We start from the raw sequence: 16,758 nt of genomic DNA on the forward strand, positions 1-16,758 counted from the left end.
TACACTATCTTATAAGATATACTAAATTATATAGTGTCCAGAACTGATTCATTCTTGTTTTACACTTTCTGACTGGTTTTGAACACGTTAGATAATTTTTTAAAACTCATCTAGAAAAACAGGAGCTCTCAAGCAAAAATAATTTTGTGATTTTGGGCAGATACCAGTTTATAAGCTTGGCCATTTCCCTTATATTATGAATGACTTGGCTACAAAGTACAGTATTAAGTAGAAACAGTTTAAATATTAAAACGCCTACAAGTGTTAGCTGCCTACTACATTACCTGCACTGGGGAGGCATTTGAATACCCCCCCATGGTGATGGGGACTGAGAACTGTTCCATGAACACAGGCAATGTGCCTAACTTTCCTGGGAAGATGAAGTCAAAGAGCGACCACAGCTCCCGGAGGTTATTTTGCATTGGCGAGCCAGACAAGATGATGCGATGAGGGGTGCGGAACTATTTGGGAAAAGAAAACACTTTTTGTTAAATCCATTTTTCAAGAGATGATCACCATCCCTACCCCAAAATATGTCCACACAATCCTGGTTATTTAACATTTTTATACATCACTTTAATCTCCAAAATGTAGACATTTTACGCAATATAGAAAAAATAAAGAGGGAAGAATATTTCTTATTGTTCGTTGAACACTAGGAATGAGAGTTGGATTGGATTACATTCTAACAACTGATCCCTACGAGACACAGTCAGTAATGTGAATAATTTGAATTTCTTAAAACCATGATTATGGGCAAGAATAAAGAATTTTCTGCACTAAGGCAAAACATGTATTTCAAATTCCTTATGCAGAGGCACAAGAGTCAATAAGTGTGATACCAGAGTTTATTCTCAATTAAATACTATTTTCCCTGGAAATCTCCCTTGTTATAAAAGCTCATACCTGTTTGCAAGCAAGGGTGACAGCAGCATTTGGATTTCGAATTTTGTGTCCCTCATCCAAGATCACGTAGTGCCAGTCATGCCTACTAATGTCATCTTGCATCAGCCGAATGTAGGAGTAAGAAGTGATCAAAATGCCATGACAATGAGCAATATCTCGAATTAGTTTCTCCTAAAATGATGATAAAATGGTAAAACCAGTTTTAAATAAGCTCATTTAAATAAACTAAATGAACATGATTCTTTAAATGGTAATCTTTCAATGATGTAATCTACTGTACTTTTAAAATATGTATACAATCACAATACATACAATTGCAACTATATATTATCAGCACTGGAAGTTTATGTTTCATTACTCTGTAAACACTGACTACTACATCTACTTAAGGAGGAGGGCCCTCAAAAGAAAACTAGAAAAAGTTACAATAAGTAAACACTTACCCAATATTTATTTTTCTGAAATATCCTTTGTGTCAATTCTTGTTAAACTTAAAACAACAAGATAGATGGGAAGTGATTTGTTATTTTAAAACCAGAAAAAGAAAATGAGAGAAAAGCCAGAGAGACCAGAAAGACAAATTCAGGCGCTCTACTGATGCAGAACATGAATTCCAGGAGGAGAGAATAGAAAAGGATATAAAAACAATTTTTTTTTTTAAAAAGGCAGAAAAAAATTCTGAGGAGAAACAGGAGTCTATAGAGCAAAAAGTAATGGAGTGTCAAGGAGAAACACTGAAAAAAGACCTATCGCTAGGAATATACCTACTAGAATTCCAAAAGTAAAGAGAAAATGCTGTAGCTTCTAGTCAGAACAAAACAGAAGATTCCCTTCAGAGGAAAAAGACTCCACCTGAGCTGGACACCTTTTCTGTTACACTAAACTGTCAGAAAGCAAAAGAGCCAGACTTTCCATAATTGTAGGGGAAACGCTCTGACCCCGGAATTCTGCACTGATCCAAACTAGCAGTCATGCTTGACAGAAAAAATAAATTCTACCTCCAGACAGACAAAAACAGAAAATAAAGCAGCCAGAGAGAGGCCAGGTATAGTACATGATATATCCAGCCAGGTGTGGTCACTGAAAGAACACGGTCCCTTTCCAAGGGCAAAAGAAAGTGTGCCGGGAACACACAGCACTCTGCAGAACAGCAGACGGTAGAGCTCCCAGGCCCAGAATGCTCACTGCAGACAGAGCACGCCCAGCAACTCCCTGAAAAAGGACAGAGTCCTTATGAACCCCTGGTTTATGGGGGGAGACTGTAATAATATATCAGGTCACACAGCTGGTAAGTGGAGGAGTCAAGATGTGAACGTAGACGGGCAGCTAACTGCAAAGCTAGTATTAACTAAGTATCAGGCAACATTGCCTCATACCTAACGGTGAAAGAAAAAAAAAAATTTAAGGGTAAATTACATGTAATATTATACCAGTTCTTTCAAATATTACAGGTATCCTCTGCTTTTCCAAAGTTCAGCTAGCTTCTTCACTGTTACAAAAGACGGACTTTAGTACCCGTTTTTGCCCACCCAAAGAAAGCCAAAGAGGATTTTCACTTTTATAAAAAAGGTGAAAAGCAAAAGCAGCGTTCCGTCTTTGTTGTGCAGTGAGCATTTATAGAGGCAGCCCACGCCCCGAGCACTAGTGGGGCGCCACCAAGCTCCTTCCCTGAGAACTACACTCTGCATCTGGGCAGCAAGCGCCGTAGCTTTGAATGGGATCTATAAGCATCTATGCATTATCTCGATTTATTTTGTGCGTGTTAGCAAGATGTATCCTAAGGTATCAGAAAAGCCTAAGAGAGGTTACTGTTTGGGTAGGGAACGCTCAAGAACTTTTCCAAACAAATTAATGGTAAGTGCTTCTTCACTTCAAGCCGTTTCAGGGTACAAAAAGGTTTTGTAGGAATGCTCCACTTTTGGAGAGCAAGGAAATCTGTTTTAAAACAGTAAGTAAATGTTTAAACACTGCTTTAAATATTAATGAAACCGTTAAGAATAAATCTAAAATATAAGGAGGGATATATTTGGGGACGCCTGGGTGGCTCAGGGTTAAGTGTCCACCATCGGCTCAGGTCATGATCCCAGGGTCCTGGGACAGATCCCCATGTCAGGCTCCAGCTCAGATGGGAGTCTGCTCTCCCTCTGCCCCTTCCCCTGCTTTTGCTCTCTCTCACTCATTCTCTCTCAAATAAATAAATAAAATCTTTTAAAAAGGGGGGGGTATATTTTTAAGTATCACTATAATTCTAGTTTAATATAACAAAATCTTGAATAACAACAGGAGAAATATGTGTACTAAAAATCCCGCCCTGTCCAAGGGTAGAAAGGGGCAGAGATGACAGACATTGTCCACTTTTTAACTGTGAAAGAAAAACACATTGGATTATATTTGTAAAAAAACAAGCCCATCTACTGACCCACAGCTGCTACTTCCACATGAATACAAGAAAAAAAACAGACTGTAGAACTGTCAAACCACTCTAGGGGAAAAAAGTAATAGAAGATAGAAAAAAAAATCAGGAAAATAGAAAATACAATCGCTGGTTTCAGATGAAATGTACCAGGAGTCTCCACAATGACAGTGGGTTATTAGCAGCAAGACTTTCCCGTGGGTACACACGGCCCAACCCTTAGACCCAAACGAGCCTGGCACTGAAAGCTGAAAATATGGGCATTACCCAAGAAACGCAAACAGAAATGGGGCAGGACTAGAAATACAAATAGCAGACAGAAAGAACTGAACAGAAAAGAAGAGGGATATTTTATATTTTAAAGGAGACAGTGCACACCGGAGGAGCCGCGCACCAAACCCGGGGCGCAAAGCCGTCAGAGCTGTGCTGATGAAGCAGGACATCCACAGCCGGCAGGGGACCTGGCACAGCCTCCCAGAGTCTGACAGACCAGAAGATAGAAAGTAAGATTAAAGAAAACAAGAGGTCAAAAATTAAGATACAAATGATGTGAGCACCACCATCCCCGAGCTCCTTTTAATAGTATCAGCAGTTTCTGACCACACAAAGAATACTCATTCTTCGCACGCCACTGACGCTAAACTCAGGCAGAACAGTCAGTCAGCGCAACCTGCTAAAAAGGAAAATGAGGGAATAAGGTAAAAACAAAACTCAGTGGACCCTAAAAAAACAAAACTGGCAGAACTGAAAAACCATAAAATGAAATAGCCCACTGAAAAAATCAAACAAAACAGACAAAGATCTGTCAAGTCAGCCCAAAGAGCAGACTCAGACGCAGAGCATGAGAATGTCGAAAGAGCAGAAAGCAGATGGAGACACTACACAAATGTGTCTTCTCTCCACCACCACTAGTGAGCTAATGCCAAAACCCTGAACACTTTGACAGAGGACAACTGTTCAATAATAATAATAATAATAAAGTACCAAAATAGGCCCAAGAAAAATGAGACAAACCAATCAGACCAATTACTGAGGAACTTGAAAAAGATGGTATATGCTCTTCTCACCAAAAGCCAACCAGACTCAAAGGGTTTCATGAGCAAAGTAGAAATCCATCCCATTGTTTAACCTATCTCAAAATGCAGGAAAAGACAGGACACATTGAAATGCGTTACTATAAGGCCAAAAGAACCCTGTTTTCAAAACTAACAGGCACAACACACACGTGTACTCCCTAGCAGAGATCCGTTACTTATAAATGAAACCTAGCTGTATATTAACCTAATAAGGTTCATCATAGTAATATAAGAGTGAAATATCAAGAAACCTAATGCAGTAGTTCATGTAATTATAATTATACAAATTTTAAAAAATTCAACATCTTCAAAAATGATTTTAATATGTTAATAAACTAGGACTAAAATATTTTTTTAACTCAACAGAGTTATAAAAGGGTGTAATAAGAGCCAAAAAAATTTTGAAAGAGAAAAACAAAGTAGGAGAAATGACTCTCTCATGTCATAACACACTCAAAACTTCCCAGTTCATAAAAGTACGATACCCAGTACACATCAAAGGTTCAACAGGGAGAGCTGTATTATCTACTACTACTTTGCTGTCCTCCTATTCACGGTTTTCAATGCCTGCACAGTCCTACACTGAAGACCACACCTGACTAACCATTTCCCAACTCTGTACCTTATGGTGAATGCACAGTAAAAACCTCAGAGCTCACAGCTTTCCAAAAATACAGACAGGTTTCTCCTGGGACTCACCTCTCCCCCTTTCATCCTGACTACACTGTTTATCCACCACCACCGGCCCCCCAGAGCTACCAGCGCTCATGTAGAACGGTGGGCTGTCCAAAGACACACTGCACCACCTCGATCGCCTCATTCCACAAGTCCCGTGATTTTCAGAAGCCAGAGCGGATCCTAAGAGCTCTTCTGCATCTCAATTTTCCACTGAGACTGGGGACAGGCAGCTGCCACCAGCTCTACCCTCATTTTCCCCACCAAGAGAGCAGTGGATACTAGAACTCATGAAGCAGTTAGGACCTGAGAAGGCAGCAGACTGAACCCGAGAATGTCCATGCCCAACTCCCCTCTAGACCTGGAACTCTGTGCATACACAGAGACAAGAGGGGGATGAAAACAACTACCAATGTTTGGGGCTTCACAACCAAAGAGGATCAAATTACCACCCACGTTTATAAAATGTCTGGGTCATAGACAAGCCCTACAAATGTGGGTCCACTTGCTTGGGACCCTGAACTCCTGTAACTGCTGGACGCAAAGACTTGCCATGGCCATTCCCTTAAACCCCGCCAAGGAATGCCACCCCAAGCTGGATTCTGGATGTCACTTCACCACAGGAGAACAAATGAGATGCCAACCCTCTCAAATACACACCACTGGCACTGTGGTCACCTTCTTCTGCATGTTCAATAAGGACTAAAGTGTATTTGGAAAATTCTACAATGTTAAGCCACAGAATTACACAATTTCTACCATACTCAGAAAGATGTATGATGATGAGTAAAAATCAAAAAGACTTTTATAAGAAGCATAAGAAATTTTTTTAAATGTCCTATTGAAAATGTAACTTCCACTTAACAGCCACTGGGTAAAAAACACCATGTAAGACTTTTTGTTTTCACCTGATTTAATCTCAGAATTCTATAACTGCCTAGACTAGAGTTTCAATAATGGCGAATTGTTGAATATTATGGACGTCTCTATCCAAACACTTAAGACAAATCATCTCGGGCGGTTTCAAATTAAAAGCTTGTAAAATATGTAACCTCTCCTAGTTTTTGCAATTAATAGGGTACATCTGCAATTAGCCTGACTTACTGAATGCAGTGCTGTTGTCATTAAAAGATGTCTGTGAAAGTGCTGCTGTTATTATGGAGGCTCAGGAGACCAATCCCTCCTAGAGGGCAAACAGTGGACTGGTAGAAAACAACAGCCATAAATCACACTGTCAGGCAGCGGGGAGAGCGGAGTGGAGCACAGGCACATGAAGGCCATTCACGGTAAACACAGCACGGCAGCTTCCCAGGCAGGATTTACTGCACCTGTAATTAATTAAAATTTCCTTCAAGCTAAATCTTTAATAAACAAGGATTTGTGCTGACAATGAAGAAAAAAAGGGCTCCAGCAACATAATTTTACAATATACCTCACAGAACAAGCATAGCATCTATCATTTCTTGTATCAGGTGTATACACCGTCTCTGAAGTTAATAGGAATTACATCACTTTGTGTTATAATTTGTGTACTTGGAATGGGTTTGAAATATTTAGGATGCTTGAGGGACCATGTGGCCCTTTTCTACTTTAATTTTTATGTTTTTTCCTGATTCCCTTCCAGCTCTTTAAAAAGCCAAGTCCTTTGACTCTAGTGTTGCAGAAAAACGGGCCTTTTTAAAGAACACGTGATGGCAGTTTCATCAAATAGCCATGTTTTCCATGGTTTGTTCTTTAATCAAAACTTGTGTTTCGCAAAAAGAACTTTAACATGCTATTTCATTGTTTCCATTTGGGACCAAATGCACCTGGATGTGAGAAAAAAGGTCTAGATGTGAATGCCTGTGAACGTGTTTGATAAATCAAGTGTGAACCTTCAGTCTAGCGAGTATTTATACTGAATCAGTCAGCAACAGCAGAGCATCTTCTCTTCGGACTACCACAGAAGAATAGGTCTACAACATTCTTTGTTTCTAACAGTAAGAATTACCTGAGTAAATGAATGAGTAAAAGAATTACCTGAGACACTAAGCTTCTCGTGCATACCTATTACCTCAACAACTCTTCACAAAATTACCAAAAATACTCATTTTTTGAGAGACCAATCTAGGCTCAGAGAAGCTAAGTGATTTGCCCAAGGTCACAAAGCTGTAAGATTCAAACCCGGGTCTGGTCATGACAAAAGCTATGCTTTAAAACCTTTATGCTATTGTTGCGATTCCCTCTAATTGTCATGAGTTTGTCAAAATGAGATAAAACTCTTTGAATTATCACAAATATTCCACAGAATTACTGTATCTGCAGGATACAGCAGGGAAAGGTGGGAGAGACAAAGTGACAACTGTTCAAAATACAAGGAAGACATTTCTCATTAAATATCTTCCAGAAAATTGAAAAAAGGGTCCTTAATAATTAAATAAACTTCATAACACAGTAGCTAAAGATGCCACCATCCACGTGAGTTATAGCATAAGTACCACAAAACTCCCTTCTTTTATTATCTTTTCGGGCATTTTCTCTCCCCAAGAAAATGGCTAGATTTTCAAGGTCAGTCAAAAACACTATATGCATTTTTTGGAGCGCCAACAGCCTCAAATACAATGCAATGCAATGACAATACAAATGCAATGTCATGTTTATAGTTACTAAACAAGTAAGTGTTAATCAACTCACATATCAAGTTTCTCTATGTTAGAAAAAAGGAATCACAAAACATAATGAGAAAAAGAAAAATCTTAGATTCCTAAGAAATGAGATTTCAATTGACCATTAAAAGAAGATCCAGACGACTGAAAATGTCTGTATCTGATTTGATTGTTTGGTTGAAATACCAGCCACATATTTTTCTGCATGGTTGCTGGGTTCACATTTGATAATTCCAAATTACACTGTCAATCAAAGAGAGTATTAACAAAGATAATACAGGGTCATGTGGTGAGAGGTGGGAAGCTAAAAGGCAATGTAAGGAAGAAGAATGACGGATGCGCTCCATTCAGAAACTGATCATCTGATGCCTGTGCTCTAAATGGAAACTTTAATTTTCAAAATTTTATGTCATATCAGTTACAAAACATCATTAGGAAAATAAAGACAATCTACATGAATGATAAGCAGAACAATTCTTGAATCAGTACTTTCAAGTTTTCTAAAGAGAAATTCTCTTTTCTTCCATATTTTCTCCAGCACTGAATGTCCCTAGGCCAGAGCGCCATTATCTGGACAGGCCCGGGGGCACAGAAAGCTCCCCCATGGAGAAAAAGAATCCTAGTTGATAAGGACAGAAAGGAAGTCAGGGGTTAGATGCTGGGTTGGATCAGACACTGAGAGAATATTTGAGATATGAATTTAAAAAACGTATTTAATTCCAATCTAACACATTATCTGCAAGTCAACAGGTACGCAGGGGTGGTGACAAAGATCTTCAAGAACAAATATTAAAAGGAATGAGAAAAGGTATCAAATGTCACTGGTTTTTTAATCTAGCAGCTGGAATTCTGATCTTGGAAGTGTTACTAACGAGGTCTATGCAAAGGATTTAATGTATTTTCAATATCCTCATCACAAATAACAAAACTGATATTAACAATTATAAATAATAAATGATGCAAACAAACATCTTTTTGGTCTTTTGCATAACAACTTACATATTCAGAGATCTGGGATTCTTTATAACGAAAAAGAAACAAGAGGGTTGGGAGCAGTGGTTGGAGAGGGTGGTTGGGTTATGGACATTAGGGACGGTGTGTGCTATGGTGAGTGCTGTGAAGTGTGTAAACCTGGCAATTCACAGACCTGTACCCCTGGGGCTAATAATATATTGTATGTTAATTAAAAAAAAAAAAAACGGTAGAGTTAATTAAGGGTCAGAGGAAAAACACACGTCCACTGCTTTTCCTCAAAAGTTAAATAAGAAACTTCAAGTTAAGGTCCTTAGCAAACTGTAAAGCATCAAACAAAATTATGAAAAATCACATGTATACATGCGCTGGTGTGCGCAAAACAACCTCAGAAGACGGAATCCCTGCAAACAAGTGAAGCGTCTCTTCTCCAAAGCTCTACCCTCCAAACAAGGAAGCAAGGCACCAACAGAGACATTTGGTTTACATGAAGATAGTTTTTCAGGTTATAATAAAAGAGGAAATGTAAGTAAGCTATGATAAAGGTGAAATTGAATATATACCCTTCAGAAGCCCAAAAGAAAATAAAAAGATAAAGAGAACTTATGAAAAATGTGCCTTTTCAAGGGAAACATCAAGTAAGGAATCCTGCTGGATTCTGCAACACAAAACATTATGAAATGTCAACAGATGATAGAAGTGAAAAAAGACATCAAAAACGTTTAATAAAGGTGTCAAAAAGAGGGGCGCTTGGGTGGCTCAGTGGATTAAGCTGCTGCCTTCGGCTCAGGTCATGATCTCAGTGTCCTGGGATAGAGCCCCACATCAGGCTCTTTGCTCAGCGGGGAGCCTGCTTCTCTCTCTCTCTCTGCCTAACTCTCTGCCTACTTGTGATCTCTCAGTCAAATAAATAAATACAATCTTTAAAAAAAAAAAAAAAGGTGTCAAAAAGATAGTTACAACCATTCAGTTTGACTAGAAAAACAACCAAAATGGTTATTTTCATGCTGTTAAAAATCAGTTTTGTTTCGTTTTGATCACAGCACTAACCCTACTTCATTACTTTAACTCAGTTTGTTTTTCATTTATCATTTAAAATTCAGGACAAAGTCACTTGGCTTTAATAGCAGCTAGTATAAGCAGGATTCCACCTCACTGAACTTGAGCTACCCAATTACAGACACTCCTGATTCACTTTTATCGAAAGTTCCACTTACTCATAATCGTGAATAAAATGGGAGTTTGGAGGAAAGGGGTACTGGGTCAAACTCCAGAAACAATGGCGTTCAGGGGCTCACGTGTCTAACTCAGTCAGGCAAACATTCAGCAGCTTTTTCAGGCACACTGCTCTTGTGGGGGTACACAAGGCTCACTCAAGAGCTCCAAAGACTTGGGAAAGAAAGAACTCAAAACAAACTACCACTTCATCATAAAAAAGTAACCTGCAAACCCACAGGGAAGAAGTGTAATTATCAGCTATTCAGCAAACGCTTATGGGCACTTCACCCAGCTCACAGTCTGGATGGTCAAAGCTGAAAATTTAAAAAGCATAATACAATCTCTCCATGCTATCCATCTGAGCACAAATAAACCACCTTTTTAATCAGGTGATTAAAACTACAAATAAGTGAAGAAATCCAACTTTCAAAATACAGTGATTAGGCTTACATGATGACCAAGGATTCAGAGAACACAAAGCAATTTAACTAAAAACAATACAAATTGGGGGCGCCTGGGTGGCTCAGTGGGTTAAGCCTCTGCCTTCGGCTCAGGTCATGATCCCAGGGTCTCTGCTCAGCAGGGAGCCTGCTTCCCTTCCTCTCTCTCTGCCTGCCACTCTGCCTACTTGAAATCGCTGTCTGTCAAATAAATAAATAAAATCTTTAAAAAAAAAAAACAAACAAAAAAGAAAAACAATACAAATTAAGAAATTCTCATAATTGTAAAGGTTGTTCCTTTGTTCATTAAAAATATGCTGAAAACCATGTTAAATGTATGTACTTACCAATGATGAGTTATTACATTACTTTCCTAAAACTGTAGAAAGCTGCTAATGGCCCAAATCCGACTACTTAACCATTCTGGAAGCCCCCAGTGCATGGTCCCACTCATGCTAGCAGGCTTGTGGTGCCCAGTCTGTGCCCAGTTGTGTTTTGCTGGACAACAAACACATCTCAAGGCACTATGAACTGTTAGAATGATAAAGCCTATATTCATGTATTGTTTTGAAAACATACAGCTCTAAATTAAATCAGTAACAGTAAGTTAATGCATAAAAGCACAAAGGAACATACACTTGAGGAATACAGGAATCAAAGGAAAAATATGTAAAGTGGAGAAATTTAAAAGTAAGCAAACCAACAGGTACTGAAGTATTGTAGTGTTACCTTTTTGTGCGCATAGGAGCCAGTTTCATGTAGAATTGCCACGCGGAATGGAGGCCACCACGTGTGAAATTCCTTCACCCACTGATGCATCACTGTCGTTGGACAGACAATTATAGTCGGACCCAACCCCTTGAACCTGCACCCAAAACATCCAAGAAAACACAACCATGAATGACAGCATATGGATGAGTAACCACCAAAAAACAAAAAAGAAAATAAATAGGAAGGTAACAGCTTGAAATAGAAAGCCTAGCTGTGGAAATTTATTGATATTTTCTGTAAAGAAAAAGCTGCTGAAGTTAACACCCAGTAAATGAAATTCAGAGTAAAATAAAAGAAAATGAAGCAAAAATTACTTAACAAATTCTAAGTGAGGGAAGGTATTACATCACTCTTCAAACATAGGAGAATCTTAGGAGTTTCCACCCACACAATTTCAGCCAACCTCCCAGCTGTGGGAAGTAAGCAGGACAGAAGGGCTCTGAAGGTTGGCAGGCCCAAAGGGACGTGGTTACCAGTGGACGTGTCGATGTCTACAATCAGTTTTCGAACTGCCATGGCCTGCTTTCCTGACACCGCATGGCTGGCTTCTCCATAGTGTGTGTGTGTCAGGGGGAGGTGGGAGGGAGGTGATCACAGTGACCACTTCCCCTGGGAAGCCCACCCCAAGAGTGCAGCTGCACTGTTCTTGTGGAAAGCAGCAGAGCACAACACAGCAAGAGTATTAAGGGCAGTCCCCCACTGACCCAGCAGTCCCAAACACACATGGATGGACCAGGATACCCACTGCAGCATTATCTACACTGTGGAAAAAATGGACGCTACCTAAACATCCATGTAGACAAGGGTTGGACAAACCATTCCATTTTTTTAATTCAGCACAAGCTCGTCGTTAGGAGCACTGCCTGGGTCTGAATTCCAGCTCTGCCCACATTAACTGCATGATCTTGGGCACATTACTTAACCTCTCTGAACCTCAGCTTCCCATCTTAAAATAGGAATAATAATAGTACTGATCACAGAGGACTAAATGAAGATTAATTCAGTTAATACCTATAAAGTGCTCAGAACAACAATGCCATACAGCAAATATTATAAGGGCTTGTTAAGTAAGATAGAATATCACAGAACCATTAAAATCACTTTTGAAGAATATTTAAAAACCTGGAGAAATGCTCCTAAGAAGTCTTAAAAAACAAAACTTTACAGAAATCACTCCAACTCACTTTCACAGAGAGCTGGGAGATTGGCCATGGTGGCCACTATCTCAACATCCCTCCCTCCCTCTCCCTCCTTCCTAACAGAGCCAAGACTTTGTGCATGTGTCCCCTCTTCCGTCCCACACTTGTACTTGATGGGACTCTGCCCACTGCCTAGCTGCGGCGGTGAGAGGGGAGAAGCAGGAACTCGGGTCATCCACAGCTGTCAGCACATAGTACCCCTTCCCCCCACCCCAGCCTGGTACCACTCACTCTCCCACTAAGGGCCTGGTAAGACCGGTTTCCTTCAGTGTAGGGAAGGAAGGAAGGACTTCCACTGCAGGCTGGAGGAGAGTTTTCTCTCAAGGTCTCTCCATGAACAAGGAAATATCACCCAGTGGCTGCGGGGCAGTTGGGCTACAGTGCAAGGACATCTGATACTATAAGGAGAACTGACCTTGGGAGAAAACTGAAGTCTCTGGGTCCCTGATGACAGCACTGAGCTGCAGATCACGCTGTGTCTACTGCCCACCTCCTCTGGAGGTTCCTAAGTGTATCACACATTTGGGAATATCTGACTCAGTGTAAGGTTTTGCCTACTTGCAGCCAAAATATCCTGATACACTGCATACCACAGGTAACTGACTGAACCTGTACCATCCTGCCCTCCTTCCTCCCATTACAGTGGAACAAGTGTCCTTCTTGTGTAACTAATCCCTCTGTCTGTACCTAGGAGCCCATACCCCACTACATCAAGGCTTTAATGTTTGCCCACTGTTCTTGAATAATCTACACACCTTAAACTGACCTATGACACCAAAAGGACTGACCTCTGCTCACCTTTTCAGCCTCACCTGTCTCACTGCCCCCATCCCAACATCTGCGTCTGTGGTTCCGCACTCCACCTGCCAGCACTGTCTTCAGTCCCCGCAAAGTGCATATTTCTCTCATGTCTTGGCATTCCCCTTGTCCCTTCTCACCCTTTATCCAAGCTGCCATCTACTTGAGCGTTAGCCCCTAGCTTCTCTTACAGAGTCTTCCTTTTTCTCTCCAAATGGTTTAAGGATCCTTCCTTGGCATACCCACACTAGTTAGGACCCCATACTAATCCTACCACCATACACGTACCACTTGTTCTGTAATTGTGTGTTAGATCCTTTCTAAGCCCCAAGGGTAAGAATGGCTTCTTCTTCAGATGCCTAGACTACAAGATGTAGTTCATGAATACTGGCTTTATTAAATGAAGACATTTTCTTAAAGGTTGTTAGAAAATAATGTTCAAAGAGATTATTTCTGAGTTAGGGAATCATGGGTAATTTTTATTTTTTTGCTACAGCTCAGTAAATTCTGAGCTTAAAAAAATTTTTGTAAGTCACTCAGAGTAAATCACACAGTGCTTGAAATATTAAGAATAATCTTCCGCACAACTCAAAAATACCTGACGTTCTAATAAAGAAACAAGCCATAACTGAAACGAGGTACCCTTGTATTCCAACGTGACAAAAAGCCTCTACCCACTTCTAAAGCCTCTCACCCTTCAACTACAGCTACTGCCCCAGCCCACTGTCCATATTAAGGGCTCAAGAAGTAGGGACTACAGCAGACTTTGACACTTCCCAAAGAATTCCCAAGGAGGCCCTGCTCCTCACTAAGGACAGGGCCTCCACAGGCGCCCCCTCAAGCTCCCTGGGGATGGCATAACTCTGGTCTGGCCCCTTCCACGACAATATTTCTTTCTAAAAGGATTAAATGCACCAGCTTCTTTATACCCTCCACGGGGAACAAGAGTTATTATCAATATGCACTTAGCAGGGATTAGGAAACAACCAATCAAAACCTGTTTAAAATATTTACAAACAAAGTCACTTTCAAATAAGCATAAATATATATACATGCTTTATTCAGCTACATAACATTTTTTTTTTCTTTTTATTACATGCTTTCTGCAAACTGCTACACTGATGACTCACACTGTGTCATTTAGGGCCAACACTTTATCCTAGCTGACACGTATCTGGCATTATGATGCCCTTTCACTGCTGCCATTCTCCCCCTATTAGAAGACTATGGAGGTTTTCACACTGAGTGGAAATCCAGGAGCAGACCTAGATTGTTCCTGAACCACAGGAGGGGCAATCAAATCCATTAACAGTCACATCAACTGAACCACCCTTTTCCAACCCTCAAAACCAGTGAGATGAGCATAAGAAATGGCTAAATGTACTAGAGTGATTAGCATCAATTACCAAACTGGCTAAAATTCCTTTCATCTTTGATTAGCATTGATTATCTAATGAGTTTAGGACAAGCCACTAGCTCCAACGGTCAAATACCTCAATCTACAGGATGGAAATCCTGCTATCCACAGGCTAGGACTTAGCAGGAATTACAAAGTAAAATATTAACCTTTGAAAGTTCGTTAATTTTTTCAGGCCACTTTATTTGTAACCAGGAATTTAAAGTCTTGGATATCATTTAGTAAATTACTAACTGAAGTTTGAAAAGTAAACAATTTATTTCATCATGAAATTCAGGGGACCCAGCATTATAATATGAATAGCCAAGGGAAGAGAAGGCAGTATACACATGATGAACTGGGAGCACAAAAACCAGTATAGACTCGTACAGGTGCATTGTAATACACTCTCTTTTAAAAACACACATGCAAGGAGAAGAATCAATGAAACAAGATGGGATTGGGAGGGAGACAAACCATAAGTGACTCTTAATCTCACAAAACAAACTGAGGGTTGCTGGGGGGAGGGGGGTTGGGAGAAGGGGGGTGGGGTTATGGACATTGGGGAGGGTATGTGCTTTGGTGAGTGCTGTGAAGTGTGTAAACCTGGCGATTCACAGACCTATACCCCTGGGGATAAAAATATATGTTTATAAAAAATAAAAAATCATAAAAACACACATGCAAAACACATTAAAAAAACAAAACCAAAAAAACTTCTTTAAAGTGAAGTTTCTTCTTGGTAAACCAGAGACTTAAACCATTTCAATGATCATGGACCACAAAATGCAACACAAGTTAGGGCCCCCAAATCTAAAGCTCACAGGCGTTCAGAGAAATGTAAACAGCCAAAATGAGCCATGTCAGCCCACTGAGAACTTCATTTGACCATGCATCCATTTTTCTTTAAAACATAAACACAGACAAGAACTCCAAGTTCATCTAGTTGCAGAGGTGGACAGGTTATAAAACTGTGAGAAAACTGTGATTACAAAATGAGCTCTGGCACATGGAAGTGGAGGGGACCAAGCTCCCGCAGCACACCTCTATTCATAAAGAACCTGGTTGTTCGGCTGACACAGGACTGCATTCTGGGGAGCCACTTCTACCAGTACTATTTTAATAAAGACAATCTGGGCTATTGTCCAACATGCCACACTATTTCATTATGGAAAAGAGGATATGAGCATTGATGGTTAATTGATTACAGCTGCTGCTCATGATTAGCCCTGCCTTCACTCCTAGTAGGATTGCCACCACTCTGGAGAGCATGTTTTAATTTTTAGATCAAAACTACACTGCAGGGATGACTTGAGTTTTCGTAGGCCCAGAGTAATAGACTCCGCACAAGTTTCATGATAATAGGAAGGGAAGGAAAGATAAGAGATGGGAAATAAGAAAATCCCAGATATCATTTAAGGAAACAAAGACAGTCCTAGAAACCATCTGGGGCAGCCTGGGGCATTCCAGTTATCCAAAAAGAAAACAAACAAACAAACAAAAAATACTCAGGTAAGGATGCAGAGCCAACCCAATCAAAGGGCTTATGTAGAACAGAGAAAGTACTTTTTAAAATGCTAAACTAATGACACTCATAGATAAGAAAACACTAAAGGCTCATTTTCAGCTCTGACTTTTCCCTTGGGCTGGGCTGTTTTCATGGTTCCAAACAAAATATGCAATAGAATTCTAATATTTGAAGGAAAACCTCTGCTTCAATACAACTTCCATGTAATAACAAAAAATATGGCATTTTAAAAGCTTCAAATGCTTCTTTCCCTTTCCCCCATCATGTAAAATATTCCCAAAATAGTCTAGAACTTTAAATACTCATGAGAATTGTGATCTTTTAAATTAATGGAAAAGTTAAGGAATAAAAACAGAACACTACTGAAGATCAAAAAAAAAAAAAATTCTTTGCTCAATAGTTTATGGTTTGCATTTGGCTCCATACTAAACATTTCTCTGGGGCTAAACCCATGTTACAGGACAGTCACTTTCTGCAGTTGCTGACTTCAGGCACAGCACACTGTTAAAGGTATCTCTAAACCCTGTTTAGTGAGTATCTGAGGTTGCTACAACATAATCATCTGGTAAACATACTGCTGTTATTCATTAGATAAACCTACTGGAATCCAAGGAGCTCTTAGATTATCTGGGTTCAAGATTAAATAACCTATATAATTCACCTCATATTAGTTTTACCAATGTTGACTTACATAAAGCCGATTTACAGCTTCAATATGGAA

The 16,758-nt window shown here is 39.9% G+C and overlaps 1 protein-coding gene across 4 annotated transcripts in view; it reads right to left on the minus strand.

Annotated features, from left to right (window-relative positions):
- ERCC6 (ERCC excision repair 6, chromatin remodeling factor) overlaps window positions 1-16,758 on the minus strand; it is a 75,842-nt gene that overhangs the window by 21,892 nt on the left and 37,192 nt on the right. For all 4 annotated transcript variants that reach the window (XM_032312456.1, XM_032312455.1, XM_032312458.1 and 1 more), the window contains 3 exons: window positions 11,075-11,210; window positions 907-1,077; window positions 285-461 (listed from right to left, as the gene is read on the minus strand). In XM_032312456.1, coding sequence (XP_032168347.1) covers window positions 285-461; window positions 907-1,077; window positions 11,075-11,210 — 484 coding nt within the window. The remainder of the gene's footprint in view (window positions 1-284; window positions 462-906; window positions 1,078-11,074; window positions 11,211-16,758) is intronic.

Source organism: Mustela erminea, chromosome 14, assembly GCF_009829155.1.
Source record: "Mustela erminea isolate mMusErm1 chromosome 14, mMusErm1.Pri, whole genome shotgun sequence".
In the NCBI taxonomy this organism is placed as follows: domain Eukaryota; kingdom Metazoa; phylum Chordata; class Mammalia; order Carnivora; family Mustelidae; genus Mustela; species Mustela erminea.